Consider the following 19,607-nt stretch of genomic DNA (forward strand, 5'->3'; position numbering starts at 1 on the left):
CCAGATAAAGAATAAAGGTAACCACTTCCAACTTCAGGCCCTAAGCAGACAGCGGTGCTCAGGTTATATTTCAGGGATGTTGAAAAGGCCTGGGCTGGGCGCGGTGGCTCATGCCTGTGATCCCCGCACTTTGGGAGGCCGAGGCGGGTGGATCACTTGAGGTCAGGAATTCAAGACCAGCCTGACCAGCATGGCAAAAGGCCGTCTTTACTAAAAATACAAAAAATTAGCCTAGTGTGGAGGCACACACCTGTAATCTGAGTTACTCAGGAGGCTGAGGCAGGAGAATCACTTGAAGCCAGGAGGCGGAGGTTGCAGTGAGCAGAGATCATCCCACTGCACTCCAGTCTGGGTGACAAAATGAGACTCTGTCTCCAAAAAAAAAAAAAAAGGCCGGGCGCGGTGGCTCCTGCCTGTAATCCCAGCACTTTGGGAGGCCAAGGCGGGTGGATCACCTGAGGTCAGGAGTTTGCGACCAGCCTGGCCAACATGGTGAAACTCTCTCTACTATAAAAATACAAAAAATTAGCCGGGCGTGGTGACGTGCGCCTGTGATCCCAGCTACCTGGGAGGCTGAGGTTGAAGAACCCACTTCGCTTGAACCCGGGAGGCTGAGGTTGCTGTGAGCTGAGATGGCGCCATTGCACTTCAGCGTGAGCAACAAGAGTGAAACTCCCTCTCTCTCTCTGTTTCTCTCTCTCTCACACACCCATACACACAAAAGGCCTTCTACTCAAATATAACTCTGTTCCCCAGTCCCATCCCCACACTATTTACTCAGGATGGAAACTCTTCTAAGGAGGGCAAGCCATTCATTCCTCGATTACAGAAAAGTTCAAAATTGGTAATTAAAATTATTTAAATGTACCAAACTACGGAGAGTGATAGGTGGTCTTGGTAGTCTTGCTTGTGCCCTTGCTCTCTTTGATGCCATCACCTTGGCCTTCTTCAGTTCATGAAACTTTCTATGGGCAGTCTGGCTGCAGGGCCTTTGCATAAGTTGTTCCCTGCATGAAATCCCTTCTCCCACTTTCCCCTTCACCTAACTTCAACATATCCTCCCGCTCTCTTCTTAAATGCTGCTTCCTCGGAGAAGGCTTCCTTGCATCCCACCTTTCTCCCCACCTTGCACCTCACCTTTCATCCCACCTTTCTCTTCCCTATATATATATATTCCTATTTATTTGCTTATTTGTTTATTTATTTATTTGGAGATGTAGTCTTGCTCCGTCGCCCAGGCTGGAGTGCAGTGGCACGATCTCAGCACACTGCAACCTCCGCTTCCCCAGTTCAATCGATTCTCCTGACTCAAAAGTAGCTGGGATTACAGGCGCGTGCCACCACACCTGGCTAATTGTTGTATTTTTAGTAGAGATGGGGTTTCACCATGTTGGCCAGGCTGGTCTTGAACTCCTGCCCTCAAGTGATCCACCCACCTCGGCCTCGCAAAGTGCTGGGATTACAGGTGTGAGCCACTGTGCCCTGCCCCTATACATATCAATTTATAATTACATATTTATTTCTGTGATTTAAAGAAGTGAGTTGGCTGAGCATGGCGTCTCACGCCTGTAATCCCAGCACTTTGGGAGGCTGAAGCGGGTGGATCACTTGAGGTCAGGAATTCGAGACCAGCCTGGCCAACATGGAGAAATCCTGTCTCTACTAAAAATATAAAAATTAGCTGAGTGTGGTAGCGTGCGCCTGTAGTCCCAGCTGCTCGGGAGGCTGAGGCAGGAGAATTGCTTGAACCCAGGAGGCGGAGGTTGCAGTGAGCCGAGATCATGCCACTGCACTCCAGCCTGGGCGACAGAGTGAGACTCTGTCTCGAAAAATAATAAATAAATAAATAAATAGAAACTTAATTTTTTATTTTTATATCCACCCAATAGATTCACCAGATTAAACAAAGCTCTCCATTCTCTCTGTAGAACACTGATAGCTACTCACAGCATGCAAGGCCTGCTTATTTTCCCACCAATTCATCATTCATTCATTCAACAGATATTCAGTTCTATATGCTAAGGATACAGCAGTGATAAAAGAAAAATCCCTGCCATTATGGAACATACATTCTAGTGAAAGAAGGCAGACAATAAGCAAATAAGTGAACTATGTAGTATTTAGTGACATGTAATATGGCAATATGGATAATACCAGAGCAGGGAAGTAGAGAATGCTGGAGGCAGGCTGAGTAGATGTTGTAATTTTAGATAGAGTGGCTAAGGAAAGCCTCATATGAGTAAAAGCCTTGAGGAGAGTGAGGCAGTAGGCTATGTAAATATCTGGAGAAGCAAATATTTGGAGGAAGAGTGGTCCAGGGATAGACACAAAGGCCCAGAGAAGGATTCTATCTGACGTGTTCTAGGAAGAACCAGGAGGCTTGTGCGAGTGAAGCTGAGTAGGTGAAGGGTGAGGTAATAGGAGGTGCAGTGGGGAGCAGGAGACAAGACTACGTAGGATTTTGTTTGTTTGAGAATAAGTCTCGCTCTGTCGCCCAGGCTGGAGTGCAGTAGCATAAACTGTGCTCACTGCAACCTCCGCCTCCTGGGTTCAAGCGATTCTCTTCCTTCAGACTCCCGAGTAGCTGGGATTACAGGTGCCTGTCACCATGCCCGGCTAATTTTTGTATTTTTAGTAGAGATGGGGTTTCACCATATTGGCCAGGCTGGTCTCAAACTCCTGACCTCAGGTGATCCGTCTACCTCGGCCTCCTAACGTGTTGGGATTACAGGCGTAAGCCACAGCGCCTGGCCTTTTTTTTTAGAGAGACCCAGGCTGGAGTGCAGTGGTGGAATCACAGCTCACCGCAGCCTCTAACTTCTGGGCTCAAGCGATCCTCCTGCCTCAGCTTCTCTGAGTAGCTGGGACTACAAGCATGCAACAACACACCTGGCTAATTTTTTAGTTTTTGTAGAAATGGGGTCTTATTATGTTGCCTGGGTTGGTCTCAAACTCCTGGGCTTAAGCATCCTCCCACTTCGGCCTCCCAGAGAGTAGGGATTATAGGCATGAGCCATTGTGCCCAGCCTCTTTTTTGTATAGCATTGTAAAGATTTTGGTTTTTACTCTAACATGGGTGGTCTCTGGTAGGTTTTGAACAACGTAGTGACATGATCTGACATGTTTACTCTCTCTAGCTTAAGTGCTGCACATACACTAAATGAGGCAAGAGAAGAAGCAGGGAGATCAATTAATTAGGAGGCTTCCACAATAATCGGAATGAGGAATGGGGATTTGGGCCAAAGTGATAGTTGTGAAGGTAGTGAGAAATACCTGGCATATTTTTTTTTCCTTGTTGCCTTTTTAGGTATAAATGGTAGGATTTTTTTTTTTGTAACTGAATGTGAGGTGTGAGGAAAGGAGGTTTTGGGCCTTTGATCTGGAAGAATGGAGTTGTAATTTACTCAGATAGGGAAGGTTGTGGGAAGAGGAGGTTTAGGCAGGGGTGGTAAGGAGCTCAGTTTTGACATGCTAAGTTTGAGATTACTAAAAATCCAAGATCTGCCAATTTGTATAAGCATTACTTGTATACTTATCACGAGTGATTAGGTTTGTTCTATGTCAGTTGCACGGTTTTGAAATTATACAAAGTAAACATTTAAAAAATGAAATTATAGGCCAGGCATGGTGGCTCACACCTGTAAGCCCAGCGCTGTGGGAGGCCAAGGTAGGCAGATCACCTGAGGTCAGGAGTTCGAGACCAGCCTGGCCATGATGGCGAAACCCCGTCTACTAAAAATACAAAAATTAGCCGGGCATGTTGGTACGTGCCTGTAATCCCAGCTACTTGGGAGGCTGAGGCAGAAGAATCGCTTGAACCCAGGAGGCGGAGGCTGCAGTGAGCCCAGATCGTGCCAAAAAAAAAAAAAGAAAGAAATTATAAAAGCAAAAATAAAGTTACAGTTTTTTATAAAAGCTGAGTTGAATGCTTTGAAAAGACTTGATAAAGGCAAATAGCTTACAAAAATTACCACCAAGCTAGGTGTGGAGAAGACAAATGTAAAAGACTGGGTACAAAATTGTACAAATCTAGGGAGATTCTGCAGTCAGTGCTTTTTAATGTACCTTTTCTCTCCTTTAAAAGTAAGGAAAACTCGAAATTCCAGATGATGATTTAGGGCAGGGGCCCCCAAACCCCAGGCTGCACAGCAGGAGGTGAGGGCTGGCGAGTGAAAATTACCACCCGAGCTCTGCCTCCTGTCAGATCAACGATGGCATTAGATTCTCATAGGAGCGCAAACCCTATTATGAACTATGCATGTAAGGGATCTAGGTTGTGCACTCCTTAGGAGAATCTAATCCCTGATGATCGGTGATGGACCAGTTTCATCCCAAAACTATCCACTACAGCCACCCCCGAACCGTCCATGGAAAAACTGTCTTCCCCAAAACTGGCCCCTGGTGCCAAAAAGGTTGGAGACAACTGATTTAGCGGTTTAGTTTATGTAACAAAGATATCTTGAAATATCGAGTGAATCCATACTCCCAATTAAAGGCCTTGATACTGTATCAAAAGATTGGCCAAAGAAAGTACATTCATTCATTTAACATTAAAATGTCAACCAGGCATGGTAGCTCAAGCCTGTAATCCCAGAACTTTGGGAGGCTGAGGTGGGAGGATCACTTGAGGACAGGAGTTCAAGAGCAGCCTGGGAAACATACCAAGACCTCCTCTCTACTAAACAATAAAAATAAGCCAGGTGTGGTGGCATGTGGCTGTAGCCCCAGCTACTCAGGAGGCTGAGGCAGGACAATCACTTGAGCCCAGGAGTTAGAAGTTGCAGTGAGAACCACTGCACTCCAGCCTGGGTAAGAGAGAGAGAAAAACCTTATCTCTAAAAAATAAATAAATAAAATAATTTGTCTACATCATTATGTATAATTTATTATGATTCCCTGCCATGGTATCCAGCCACCAAGACAACCCCAAATGTTCCACCTCTTGGTACTCGCATCCTGTGTAATCCCCTCCCACATTGTGTCAGCGTTGGTCTGTGTTACCAATGGCAGAAGTGGCAACACTTCCACATCTAGGTTATAAAAGACATTGTGTCTTTTACCTTGCTATTTCTTGGATTATTTATCTGGGAGGAAGCCAGCTGCCCCGTCTTTTTTTTTTTTTTTTTTTCTGTAGAGACAGGGTCTCATTTTGTGGCCAGGCTGGTTTCACACTTACAGGCTCAAACATTCCTCCTGCCTCAGCCTCCCAAAGCGCTGGGATTACAGGCATGAGCCACCATGCCTGGCCAGCTGTCATGTCTTAAAAGACACTCAGGCAGCTGAGAGGTCTAGTTGGAAGGAACTAAGGTCTCTTGCCAATGGCAAGGGACTGAGGCCTCCTGACAACAGACATGTGAATGAGAAAACCTTAGAAGTGAGTCTTCCAGCCCCAATCGGCCTTCAGATGACTGCAACTTCAGGAGAGAACCACCAGACTAAGCCATTCCTGAATTCCCAGCCCTCAGAAACTGTGTAAGATCATGTTTGTTGTTTCAAGCTGCTAAAATTTTAGGATAATTTGTTGTATTGTAACAGATTGTGAATATAATTGCTTTAACATTTATTATCCATCTTCATCTTCTACCACATTATTTTATTGGTCCTTTGTAAAATTCCTGGGGCCATTCTTTTTCTTTCTTTCTTTCTTTTTTTAAAGATGGATTCTCACTCTGTTGCCCAGGCTGGAGTGCAATGGCGTGATCTCAGCTCACTGCAACCTCTGCCTCCCAGGTTCAAGCAATTCTCCTGCCTCAGCCTCCCAAGTAGCTGGGACTACAGGCACGCAATGCCACGCCCGGATCATTTTTTGTATTTTAGTGGAGATGGGGTTTCACTGTGTTGCCCAGGCTGGTCGCGAACTTCTGAGCTCAGGCAATCCACCCGCCTCAGCCTCCCAAAGTGCTGGGATTACACGCCGTGAGCCACCGCACCTGGGCCCTGGGACCATTCTCACACAGAGTTATTATTAAATAAGAATTAGCAAAGTTCAGGAAGTCATATATTTCAAGTGCTTTCTAATTCAAAGTGCTTCTCTATATTCAAGTACTATGGTATCATTTCAAACATAGCAAATTATAAAAGTTCTGTAATTTCCTAAATATAAATGTACTTTGTGAAAGGCTTCTGTGACACACATAAAAGACATATTTGATGTACCAGTTGCTTTGCTGTGGCTTTTAAGTAAAGAATAAAAAGTGTCATAGAAGGAAGGCTGTTTTTCTTCTCTGTAGTAGAATACAGTCCTTCCCTGCCCAGATGATGGTTACTGTAGAGTTTTCACTGTTCAGATATAGAAAAAGCCAAAGAAAGAACCTTAGCAGACAGAAGAGTTTGTGTAGCCTGATCAAAGATGTCAGTAGCATAAGAAGAGAAAGAGATCAAGGGAGAAGAAGTGGCAGGATAAAGTATCAGAGAATACAGGGCATAGGAAGAAACACTGCACAAAAAACCAGAAGTCAAAAGCAGCATAAGAACAGTTAGTTTAGAAAGATTAACAAAGTGATTTATAAAGATTTCCAGCAAAGCCCTATAAAGTCTAACAATAGGGCACTAAGATGTTTGCAGAGAAGCATTTTAAATATACATAAGAATTCAGAGACAGATGTTTAAAGTGCAAAACATTAAGTTCAGATCCTGAACATTAAGTTCAGGATCAAAGAAGATGCATGAGACAACAGAGTATGGCAGATAATGACAAAACAGAAAATGAGAATGAGATGCTGCTCTAGTTTCCCATTGCACTCCAACCCCGTATCCTAGCTAAGGAAAGATTCCACTCATGTTTATATGGTTTTCTTATCAATATATTTCACTTTATATGTTTAATAATTCTAAAAATATAACTATATAGATTTATCTATATCATATATAATTATTCTAAAATAAACCCATTTGTTAAAAGTCTCAAACTAAGAATCTGTTTTCATATCCAGGTGACTTCCATCTGGTGACTATGGTGGTATCCAGGTGGCATCCCTCTCCTTGACTAAATATATCTGAACCCTTTTGTTTTTTGGTTTTGAGACTGAGTCTCACTCTGTTGCCCAGGCTGGAGTGCAGTGGTGTGATCTCAGCTCACTACAACCTCCACCTCCTGGGTTCAAGCAATTCTCCTGCCTCAGCCTTCCAAGAACCTGGGATTACAGGTGTGCGCCACCACGCCTGGCTAGTTTTTGTATTTTTAATAGGGACAGAGTTTCGCCATGTTGGCCAGGCTGGTCTCAAACTCCTGACCTCAAGTGATCTGCCTTGCTCGGCCTCCCAACATGCTGGGATTACAGGCATGAGCCACTGCACCCGGCCATATATCTGAAGCCTTTTGAAGAATTGATGAGAAGGGAGGTTCAGGTCATATATGAATAGTAATGATGCATATACATCAATATGATAAGTTTATATTATGCTTGATGGCATTATCATCCAAACACTTTAATTAAAATACAAGTTTTTTCACTTTATTCATCACAAAACTGTCTTTTTCCCCACATCAGTACATGGAGAAACAATAAATTTTTAATCTTTGTTTTCATTTTTTATTTTTTTGAGACAGAGTTTCGCTCTTGTTGCCCAGGCTGGAGTGCAATGGTGCAATCTTGGCTCACTGCGACCTCTGCCTCCCAGGTTCAAGCGATTCTCCTGCCTCAGCCTCCCGAGTAGCTGGGATTACAGGTGCCCACCACCATGCCCAGATAATTTTTGTATTTTTAGTGGAGACGGGGTTTCACCATGTTGGCCAGGCTGGTCTCAAACTCCTGACCTCAGATGATCCACCCGCCTCGGCCTCCTAAAGTGCTGGGATTACAGGCATGAGCCACCACACCTGGCCTTTTATTTTTTATTTTAATGATAAAGTTTTATATTTGATTATAATGCTTCTGCAGTTGTCCTGTTCTCTATGCCATATATATGGGTCTTATGGAGACTGAATATTCTCATACAGGATCTGATGAGACAAGTGTGACTTCATAATTATATATTAACATTGTTTAAAATATTCAATACATCAGCAAGACGTACCATCACTTTTTTATTTGGCAGTAATAGTAATACATCCATGTTACAGTGCTTATTTTCGCTAAAGAGCCAGTGCAATTTTTTCTGCTACTGTAGTGTTTTACTTTTACACAAATTAATGAGTACAGTCCTTACATTTAGGAGACAGAAACATTTACTGATATCAGCTAAGTAAAGCTAATACATAATGTTCACAAACTAAACAAAACAATAACGTAATATACTCATTAGGAACAAACTAGGGATGTTCTTATTTCCACTGATCACAGATTATATAAATTCTTAAATTTCACATACATATTTCTTAATCTAAGCAAAAAAAATTAGAATTCAGCTTAATTCCTATAATCATTTTGAAATTTACATCAAATAATTTCTGAATATATATTCACATTAAAATAAAAGTAAATGGGTTATATAAACATAATTTAAAATTTCTGATTATGAAAAGTTATAGAGAAGTACATTAAATGTTACTTTGGCATTCCTATTTCCTAGGCTTACAGGAATTATTAAGAATTCCTTTGTAATGCAAATAATCACTCTCTTGGAAATTAAATTTAAGTAGAAAATGTTACATTTTAAGGCAAGAAAACATTTGTAAATATTTTTATAAAGGCATTTAATTCAACAAATTAACGGAATCATAGTAAATGGATGCAAATAAAGAATATTACTTTATGAGAAAGACACAGTTCTTTGGAGCTTACTGTGACAGTATGGAAAACTTGTCTTCTTTTTTAAAAGGTAATTCCATTTTGATACTTAATAAACATAATGTTAACCTTCAAGAAGAAATAAGCACTCTTTTAGTTGAACAAAAATGTAGAGAAATCAAAATACAAAAAATGAAATTAAAAGAAATACCAAATGTAAATTGCCTCAAAATTTATCTTCTTTCTTCTAGAAAAAAGGATATTTTCTCAGGACTGACTTAATGGAAGTCCCTCTTATAATTTACATATGGAAGTGGATGGTAGAGCTCATGGTGGCAAGAGCAATTCCATGATTAAGTGTTTAAACAGGGTTTACCCTAAAAGGCTCTAAACTAATCATTTTTAAAAACATTGCTTTTGCTATTTAACCCAATTTTAAGGCAAATGGAAACCGTTACATATGTCTTTTTTTTTTTTTTTTTTTTTTTTTTGAGACGGAGTTTCACTCTTGTTGCCCAGGCTGGAGTGCAATGGCACGATCTCGGCTAACTGCAACCTCCGCCTCCCGGGTTCAAGCGATTCTCCTGCTTCAGCCTCTCGAGTAGCTGGGATTACAGGCATGCGCCACCATGCCTGGCTAATTTTTGTATTTTTAGTAGAGACAGGGTTTCACCATGTTGGTCAGGCTGGTCTCAAACTGCTGACCTCAGGTTATCTGCCCACCTGGGCCTCCCAAAGTGCTGGGATTACAGGCGTGAGCCACTGTAATCCTGGCCTATTATATATGTCTTAAGTACCTTTCTGCATGCAGTCAGAGATGTTCTTTTCAAGAGGACATTTCCTTTAAAAAGTTCAAGTTTCTTCTCTTACAATAAAGAGATTTTTCCTATACTTATTGTCCTAAAATTCTATTTGGTCACTCTTACCTCTTTTGTGAAAGGCCACATCTTGCTAAAGTAGCAGCTACTGAACCGACCAGAAACAAACTCAAACACTGAATTTGACAAACCAACCTGCTGAATATAAGCAACTTTTTCTAAGATGAAATGTAAAAAAGAAAAAGAAAAACAAAACCAAAAGCAACACCTTCTAGAAAGCCATTCATCTTATCTCATAAAATTAACTCCCCAGAGTTATCTCATGTAGTAGCAGCATTATCAAATAGTGCAATTCTTCAAAATTGATTTCAAATAATATCTTTCTAAAATAAATTATATTTACTTACAGCTTTGCTTATAAAACCACAGCTTAAAACGCTTAGCCCTCAAATGGGTAAATTAATATAAGCAATAACTGTCTTATCTACATGGTAATGAAATGCATGTGCATGCACACATATGTGTGTATATCATTCAAGACCAAAGATATCGCAACAAGGTAAAAACATGTAATATTAAATAAAAAGTAAACAGTACATAATGGAATTTTTAGTTTTGGTACTTCTAATCATATTCCCGTCAATAATAAGAATTATAAATAGGTAATTGTTAAATTAAGCATCTATGTAAGAAAAGGCAAGGAGCTATATACTAAAGAACAGTGATAATTTGTATGTTTCATGCTATATAACCTATAAAGTACATGCAAAACAGCATGATCCTGAATTCCATATTTTATAGTTAATTTACATAAATGTGGCACATACAGAAAATTACAAATCTTAAAAGATTATGCTTTTCCTGCCCACTTTTTTCATCTTCTATTTATTAATCAGAAAGTAGGCACTTTAATCTAAAAATTCGCTTTTTAAAAATGCATTTTAGGAGTAAGACATGGTGACACATGCCTCTGGTATGAGGAGTTGGAGACTGCAGTGAGCTATGTATGATAGCACACTGCACTTCAGCCTGGGCAATAGAGCGAGACCCCATCTCTTAAAAGAAGGCAAAAAACAATGCATTTTAGGTCCTTTTGTGCAACTCACTCCTAAAATGACTAAAGCCCGTTTTAGGGGCAAAATCAACAAATCTAATCTACTTACATACTGAGTTAGCCACTCCAAATAAGTGGTATATTATTTAGAAAAAAATTAATACAACTCTGAAAGCATTTAATATACTCTTATAGAAGAACTCCACCCATAAAAACAATTCATTTGTTCGTAGATTTATCATAATGAACATGAAATATATACTTCCACATCATTAAAAATATTTTTGTTTTACATTCAAGGGAGGAAAAAACCCTTCTTTAAAATGTCAATAAGATTCAAAATATGAATATTTTAAAAACATGGGCATAATATGACAAATTCCCACTGGGCTGAGTTTTCTGTGGGAATAACTAAAAGGAAGGAGAAAGGAGAAATTATTTCACTGTACCAAGTTTCATACCTTCAGATGTTGACAGTCTTCAAATAACACTAAATTTTAAATTGCCTTTATTAATTAATAAATGTTATCTTTTTAATCAATACTCATTCCAGGGGAAAATGCTCTAATGTATAAAAAGAAAGTTCTTCAGTCTCTGTAACTTACAGGACCAACAGTAACATATTTTGGAAACTACAGTTAATATAAATTTGTAAATTGTAAATTTCTCAATGTCAATTCATTTAAGTGCTTTATTTGTTTTATTTATTCACTTCTGAGATAGGGTCTTGCTCTGTCGCCCAGGCTGGAGTGCAGTGATGCAATCACGGCTCATGACAGCCTTGACCTTCTGGACTCAAGTGATCCTCCCACCTCAGCCTCCCAAGTAGCTGGGACCACAGACACATGCCACCACACCCAACTAATTAATTTAATTTAATTAATTTATTTTTTGAGACGGAGTCTCACTTTGTTGCCCAGGCTGGAGTGCAGTGGTGCGATCTCGGCTCACTGCAACCTCCACTTCCTGGGTTCAAGCAATACTCCTGTCTCAGCCTCCTGAGTAGCTGGGACTACAGGCGCCCGCCACCACACCTGGCTAATTTTTGTATTTTTAGTAGAGATGGGGTTTCACCATATTGGTGAGGCTGGTCTCGAACACCTGACCTCAGGTGATCTGCCCACCTTGGCCTCCCAAAGTGCTAGGACTACAGGCATGAACTACCACACCCAGCCTATTTTTATTTTTTAAAAAAATTTTAATATTTCCATGGAACTCTGCTTGATACCAACTAATTTATTTTTATGTTTTTGTAGAGACAGGCATCTCCTTATGTTGTCCAGGCTAGTCTCAACCTCCTGGCCTCAAACTGTCCTCCTGCCTCAGCCTCCCAATGTATTACAGGCATGAGCCACTGCAAGTGGCCCATTTAAATGTTCTATAACAATATTCAGTGATTACAATTTCTTTGATTCAAATACATAAGCAAATGCACAAGCAATAATCTATGCAGTACATATTAAACATCATTACTGCCTAAACTTGATTAAACAAATGAATAACTTTATAATTAAAAATATGTTTCTAGGCAAAGTTAAATATATTGACATTAGAAGTAATATATTCTTGCATGTGTGGGCCACAAAGACCTTGGCTAAAGTGTACATTTTAAAGGTGCAAAGCATAAAAACAGAGCTTTTGAGAATGACAGCTTCAAGAAGACAAACCAATTAACTCCCAAATATTGGCTTCAATTCAAGCAATATTTCTGTAAAATATACATTTCACAACTTCAATTATTACCTAATGAATGCAAAAAGCCACTATGACTACACTACACAGGAATTCAATGACAGAACTTCTGTATAAATACAGTACAGTTGCTCATTTTTTAGTAGATTTTTTTTTTCCTCCCTGAATCCACATGCACCAATTCTGTTAATTTTGTAATATATGTTACAAAATCAATAGTTACCTTAAAATATTTCATAGCACACTCAAATTGTATGATTCTTATGGTACTTATTGTACTTTGGCTTCCAGTAGCCCAGTGGACATAACATGACCATGACTGCTTAGACAACTACTTGTATGCCTCAGGGCATCTGCTTCAAGATAGGCCATTAAAAGCTCAGTGCGGCGAATGAGTAACTGCATGAGGTCTTCAGCTAAAGTCTCTGTACTTGAATAGCGCACCTTCTCAAAGTCAAAAATGTCTTTGAGAAATAAAAGAACTTGATTCTGGAAAATGAACATAAATTGGCATTTATTAGACCAAAATTATGTTACATTGAAAAAGCTTCTAATATTATAATGAGCACTGAATCAGGACTCAGAAGACCTGACTTCCAGTGCTAGTTTCATATCTCATTAGAAAAGGGACCTTGCACAAGTGATTTAACCTTTCCTTTTTGGGGGCTCATTTTCTTTTTCTGTGAAATAGGGCTAATACCACCCATCCTACTTACTACTCAGGGATGACATGATGATCAAAAAAGATAACCTATGTGATACCATGAAAAGGTGGGGAAACATTTAAAAAAAGATAATCTATAAGAAGTGCCTGTAAACTCTAAAGCACTGTTTAAATATAAGGGGTTATAGTCCTTTCCCTTCAATGTGACCTTTGAGCATTGCCTCTACTCTAAGACAGAAGAATAAACTATTTCCAGTAATAGTTTTAAATAAATAATAAAATAATACATTATAATTTTAAATGTGCTTTTTTTTTTTTTGTACAAGAAAAACCCTTAAGGCACACGAAAAATAAAGAACATTTCAGGTCTCAAATCAGTGGTAGATCCTGAAGGATATTTCATTTCAGTAAGTTATTATATACACTGAAACTCACTGTAAGCAAACTGTATATGAATAAGTATTAAGTCTCAGCTGTTATGTCACCATAATAGAAAAAAAGTAATTTCAAAGAGCGAAAAACAGGAATATTTAATTTTTATCTTCTTTCTTAATAACATATCTTCCAAACGTTATTAAGAAGTACTAAGAAGACACACTTCATTGATTCACTGGATTTTATATCTGAAAGGGTCATTAGCAATCAACCTGTTAGGCTCCCTCGTTTTATAGATAAAGAAAAGGAACATCAAAGAATGATTTGCCCCAAGTCAGAATGCTCACTGATGACAGACTTAATTCCCAACCCCTAAAACACATACCTTACATTTGGGTGGTCAAGTAAACTACAAAAATCAACGTGTTCTGAATGACAGTAAAATACACATTTTCTAAACCATTTATAAAAATATTACCTTGACAGCACATAAACATAATTTTAAAAAATGAATGGTATAGTAAAACATCCAAACTTTCAAATTCATACTCAATTATGTTTACTTTTATTTGCTCCTTGAAATGCAGCCTAAACTCAAGACTATTACATAGCGAGACTTTCCTTGTCACTTTGCCAGCCAGAAAATTCTATAAGGAGCTATAACTTGTATTTTGGCAAACTAAAACTGCTGACATTGGGAGATAACGTTAAACCCCCATTTTATTTCTCACAACTTGGATTTTATCATTCATCTCACCTTTAACCACAACTTATTCTATATTACCACATGTGCAATAAAGGCGGATATTGTTTGTAAGTTTCAAAAGTGCCCAGGTATGAAAAACTAACTGTCTACATTGATTTGACTGTCACATGGCAACACCATGCAAGACCATGTATCCGTTGCATTAGGGAATTGATAAGGTGAATGGATATGCTGAGTCTACTCCAGAATAAAGCACCAAATCTATAAAATACTGGTCCATTATAATAATAGTGGTATTATAAAATGCCAAAAATATTTAACACTGACATTTAAATGCTGAATTTAGGTGACTTTTATAACTTTACTCTTAAATAACATTTGTTCTTCTACAAAAGCAAAACAAAACAGAATAAAACCGTATCTCCTTTTTGATTTAGAAAAAAAAGAGAAATGATTCAATGACTGAACATACCTTAAAAAAGCAACATAAATCATACAGAGAATTTCTAGGACCCAAAAAGCCCCAGGCTAGGACAGGACTGATGTGTTCACAAATGGCATAAAAATGGGCAAAAAATCCATCTGGGATCTGTTGGGAAGTAAAGGAGAATCAAGTTACTTCTACCTTCTTGTTATTTGCTTTCTCTAGTACAGAAACTGAAGTTGCTATTCATTATATGACCAGTGGGCGTTTAAGAAAATTTGTTTTTTAGAACCAGAGTCTAGCAACACCTCAAACTCCTGCCCTCAAGCAATCCCCCGGCTTTAGCATCCTGAGCAGTGGGGACTACAGGCAGGCACTATAGTGCAGGGCTCATGACTAGCTCTTTTTGAGGGCAAACCAAGAGTCAGTCATGAGCCATGCTATTAAGAAAGTTAATAAGGTTACAAGTAACCTTTAGAGTCATAGAATGTTTTATGTAGATTTCATATCCTAGCCAACAGTTTCATATGTGCTGAGACACATTTCTATATTTGTTGTTTGTTTTTTTGAGACACGGTCTCACTCTGTAGCCCAGGGTGAAGTGCACTGGTGCAGTCATGGCTCACTGCAGCCTCAACTTCCCAAGCTTGAGTGATCCTCCCACCTCAAAATTCCAGGTAGCTGGAACCACACGTGCACGCCACCCCTCCTGGCTAATTTTTTCTATTTTTAGTAGAAACAGGTCTCACTATGTTGCTCAGGCTGGTCTTGAACTCCTGGGCTCAAGCAATCCTCCCTACTTTGCCTCCCAAAGTGCTGGGATTACAGGCGTGAGCTGCCACACCCCGCCCTTAAAAGTTGTTTTTACCTCATAAAAATGCTTCATAAAAAAGCAATCCGGCCAGGCATGGTGGCTCATGCCTATAATCCCAACACTTTTGGGAGGCCAAGGCACGTGGATCACTTGACCCTTAGGAGTTCGAGACCAGCCTGGGCAACATGGTGAAACCTTGTCTCTACAAAAAATACAAAAGTTAGCCAGGCGTGGTGGTGTGTACCTATAGTCCCAGCTACTCAGGAGGCTGAGGTGGGAGGATCATTTGAGCCCAGGAGTTGGAGGGTGCAGTGAGCCAAGATAATGCCACTGTACTCCAGCCTGGGTGACAAAGTAAGACTCTGTCTCAAAAAAAAAGGGCAATCATATTAGCTTTGCAACGAAGCAACAACAAGAATGCTACAGTGTTCCTTAGTTGTATAAGTTTTATTATTATTAAGACTATCATAGTTTTAGCTATTTAAAAGCCCAACTCAATCACTTAATTATATTAACTGACCAAAAAAAAAAAACTAGTAAAATGATTAAGCTAAATTACTCTTACTAGAATCCTAACTTTTAATTAAGGAACCCTATATTATTTAAGCATTTAATTGTGTAATTGCCTCTTCCTGTGAAGTATTAGTCAATATAGCTGTGTTTTAGGAAACTCTAAGTTTATAATAACTTTTTGAAATTCCCTTGTTAAATAACACACTGTGGGATTTGTTATACAGCACTGACTACAGAAAACTACACCTTAAGATTCTGTCTCCTGGGGGGGCGGGTTATTTTCTATTTTACAGTCTCCAAGACAATCTTCTAAACCTCATTTTCTTTTCTTTTTTTTTTTCTGAGACGGAGTCTCACTCTGTCGCCCAGGCTGGAGTGCAGTGGCACCATCTTGGCTCACTGCAACCTCTGCCTCCCGGGTTCAAGCAATTCTCCTGCCTCAGCCTCCCGAGTAGCTGGGATTACAAGCGTGCACCACCATGCCCAGCTAATTTTTGAGTTTTTAGTAGAGACGCGGTTTCGCCATGTTGGCCAGGCTGGTCTTGAACTCCTGACCTCAGGTGATCCACCCTCTTTGGCCTCCCAAAGTGCTAGGATTACATGCAAGAGCCACTGTGCCGGGCCTAAACCTCATTTTTAAAATATAAGATAGCAGCAGTTACCATTTAATGAGTACCCATTATATTCTAGAAAATGTGCTAGTTTCTATTTAATTTACTATAACATTCCTTCAAAAGTATGTCATGTTAACATCATTTTAAACATGTGAAAAGTGATATTGGAGAGGGGTTAAATAAACTGCCCTAATTCACACACAGCTAGTTAGTGAGGGCCAAAAAGTATGTTCTACATATAGTAAAGTTCTAAATACCATACAGACTTGAAGTGTATTATGAGTTCAGAGAAGTGGGAACTTAGTGTGGGCTGAAGCAGACTAGATAAACTTCAGCAAGGAATAATGTGAGCTGAGCTCAATGATGGGTAAGATTTATTTAAGTACAGAGGGAATTTGGCATTTCAGGTATAGGAAATAGTTCCCAAGAGGTGAGACATATAGGTATCTATGGATATAGAAAGTTATAGGTTGGGCGCAGTGGCTCAGGCCTGAAATCCCAGCACTTTGGGAGGCCAAGGCAGGTGGATGACTTGAAGCTGGGAGTTTGAGATTAGCCTGGCCAACATGATGAAACCCCATCTTTGCCAAAAATACACAAATTAGCCGGACATGGTGGCAAGCGCCTGTAATCCCAGCTACTTGAAAGGCTGAGGCAGAAGAATCGCTTGAACCTGGGAGGCAGAGGTTGTAGTGAGCTGAGATCATGCCATTGCACTCCAGCCTGGGCAACAGAGTGAGACTCCGTCTCAAAAAGAAAAAAAAGTACAATATTTATTCTAGGAAGTAGAAAAATAAAGTTAGACATGTTAATAATATATCATTATAACTACCACTTACTAAACTCTTTAAATGTTTAATGTTTAAATTAAGCTTGTTGATATCATCACTTTCATCCTTACCGCAGTCCTATTAAGTAGGCATTAACACCATTTTGCAAATGGGAAAACTGAGGGTAAGCTGATGGTCAGTAACTTACTGTAATCATGCTAGCTAGTGTGAGAATCAAACCCATGTATACAAGTCTGTTCCTAGTCCTAACGTTAGAGTTCATCATCATCATTAAGGAAACCTGCTTAAAATATGGGTCTCTGGAATCATTTTAAATAAGAATTATTCAAATACAGGGGCTCCAGAATTATTTCTACCAGCACATTCTAAAGATGTTGTGAGGACCATACTTTAAAATCACTGCAACTGGCAATACTGTCTCAAAGTTATAAGATTGAAAAATATGGATATGATAAAATACTATAGGTCCTTGGGTAAATAATAATGTTGTAATAGTCAATACTTGCTTAATGCACTATGCCAAGCACTGTTCTAAGCACTTCACATTGAATCTTCAAGAAACCCTATGAGGGTTAGGCACAGTGGCTCATGCCTGTAATCCCAACACTTTGGGAGGCCAAGACTGGAAGATCACTTGAGGCCAGGAGTTTGAGGCCAGCCTGGGCAACACAGCAAGACGTCATCTGTACAAAAAAATAAAAAATCAGCCAGGCATGGTGGTGTGCACCTGTAGTCCTAGCAACTCAGGGAGGATGAGGCAGAAAGATTGCTTTAGCCCAGGAGTTATAGAGGCTGCAGTGATCTATGATCATGCCACGGCACTCCAGCCTGAATGACAGAGCAAGACCCTATCTCTAAAACAAAACAAAACACTATGAGGTAGATACTATTACTATTCTATTTTTAGAGATAAGGAAACTGAGGCATAGAGAGGCTAAGCAACTTGCCTAAGGTCACATAGCTAGTATGTGGCATTTGAACCCAGTAGTCTCACTCCAGAGTCCTTGCCCTTTACTACTAGGAGTGTATGAGAAAAACAATGCTTAGCAGGTAAGACGGGTTACAGGGTGTGAGGCATGAAGGCAGGATATAAACTCTGAGACTTTTTATTTGTAGGGGCTCCAAACTGAATAAAGCAGCTATTAGAATCAAATCTTTATTTCTTAATTGGATTAAATGAAGGGAATCCACTATATTAAAGAACTGTAAAAAAAAATACTGGCCAGGTGCAGTGGCTGACACCTGTAATCCCAGCACTTTGGGAGGCCGAGGCAGGCGGATAACCTGAGGTCAGGAGTTTGAGACCAGCCTGGCCAACATGGTGAAACCCCGTCTCTACTAAAAATACAAAAATTAGCCGGGTGTGGTGGCACCTACAGTCCCAGCTACTCGGGAAGCCGAGGCAGAAGAATCGCTTGAACCCGGGAAGCAAAGATTGCAGTGAGCCAGGATCGCGCCACCACACTCCAGCCTGGACAACAGAGACAGACTGTCTCAAAAAAAAAAAAAAAATTAATATCATTAAGAGAAAAAAACAAAAACCTAAAACTTATCAGAGCTGTTTCCAACTCGAAACCCCTCTCCCAGTTAGCTGAAATACCATGCATGCCTCAATACTAAGGATGAGAAAGAAGGCCTTCAAAAAAGAAGCCAACCCACTACCAGTAAGTCACTCATCTAGCCTGAGGGACAGTCCCTCCTACCCCGCCTACAGCTGCCAATTCCCACCAGAGAAGTGACTCAGAAGCTTCTTTGACAGAATCCTTAAATGATTTAACAAAGGAATTCAGGACATAACGAATTTTACCTTCATCTGTTGTCTTTTCTGTTTCAGCACCGACCAACAACTTGAAGCCACAGCCTAAATACATGCAGAGAAAAGAAAGATTTATATATAGCTATATAAACATTTCCATTTTTATTAGAAATTCAAAGTTTATGGGTCTAAAACGTTCAATATATTCATTACTAGTAAGAACTAGTCGGCCGGGCACAGTGGCTCACATCTGTAATCCCAGCACTTTGGGAAGCCGAGGCGGGTGGACCATGAGGTCAAGAGATGGAGACCATCCTGGCCAAGATGGTGGAACCCCATCTCTACTAAAAATGCAAAACAAAATTAGCTGGGCATGGTGGCGCATGCCTGTAGACCCAGACACTCGGGAGGCTGAGGCAGGAGAATTGCTTGAACCCGGGAGGCGGAGGTTGCAGTAAACAGAGATCGCGCCACTGCACTCCAGCCTAGTGACAGAGCGAGACTTTGTCTCAAAACAAACAAACAAACAAAAAACAAAACTAGTCAGGGTCCTCACATTGTTTGAAAATATTAATGAAAAGGTATTTCATTTTTATAAATTTTTAAATCATGAGCAAAGTTGTATGTTGTAAGGGCAAAAAAAAAAAGTAAAATAATATTTAAAAAATTAAACACAAAGCCACTAAAGGAAAAAGACTGCACTCTGGAACAAACGAG

General features: G+C 39.8%; 1 protein-coding gene across 6 annotated transcripts in view; it reads right to left on the reverse strand.

Annotated features, from left to right (window-relative positions):
• Positions 1 to 8,013: 8,013 nt before the first annotated feature.
• MIGA1 (mitoguardin 1) overlaps positions 8,014 to 19,607 on the reverse strand; it is a 95,811-nt gene continuing 84,217 nt past the window's right edge. For all 6 annotated transcript variants that reach the window (XM_055351114.2, XM_004026010.5, XM_055351116.2 and 3 more), the window contains 3 exons: positions 18,942 to 18,995; positions 14,451 to 14,567; positions 8,014 to 12,722 (listed from right to left, as the gene is read on the reverse strand). In XM_055351114.2, the coding sequence (XP_055207089.2) occupies positions 12,504 to 12,722; positions 14,451 to 14,567; positions 18,942 to 18,995 (390 nt within the window). In that variant the 3' untranslated portion in view covers positions 8,014 to 12,503. The remainder of the gene's footprint in view (positions 12,723 to 14,450; positions 14,568 to 18,941; positions 18,996 to 19,607) is intronic.

Source organism: Gorilla gorilla, chromosome 1 (assembly GCF_029281585.2).
Source record: "Gorilla gorilla gorilla isolate KB3781 chromosome 1, NHGRI_mGorGor1-v2.1_pri, whole genome shotgun sequence".
NCBI lineage: Eukaryota > Metazoa > Chordata > Mammalia > Primates > Hominidae > Gorilla > Gorilla gorilla.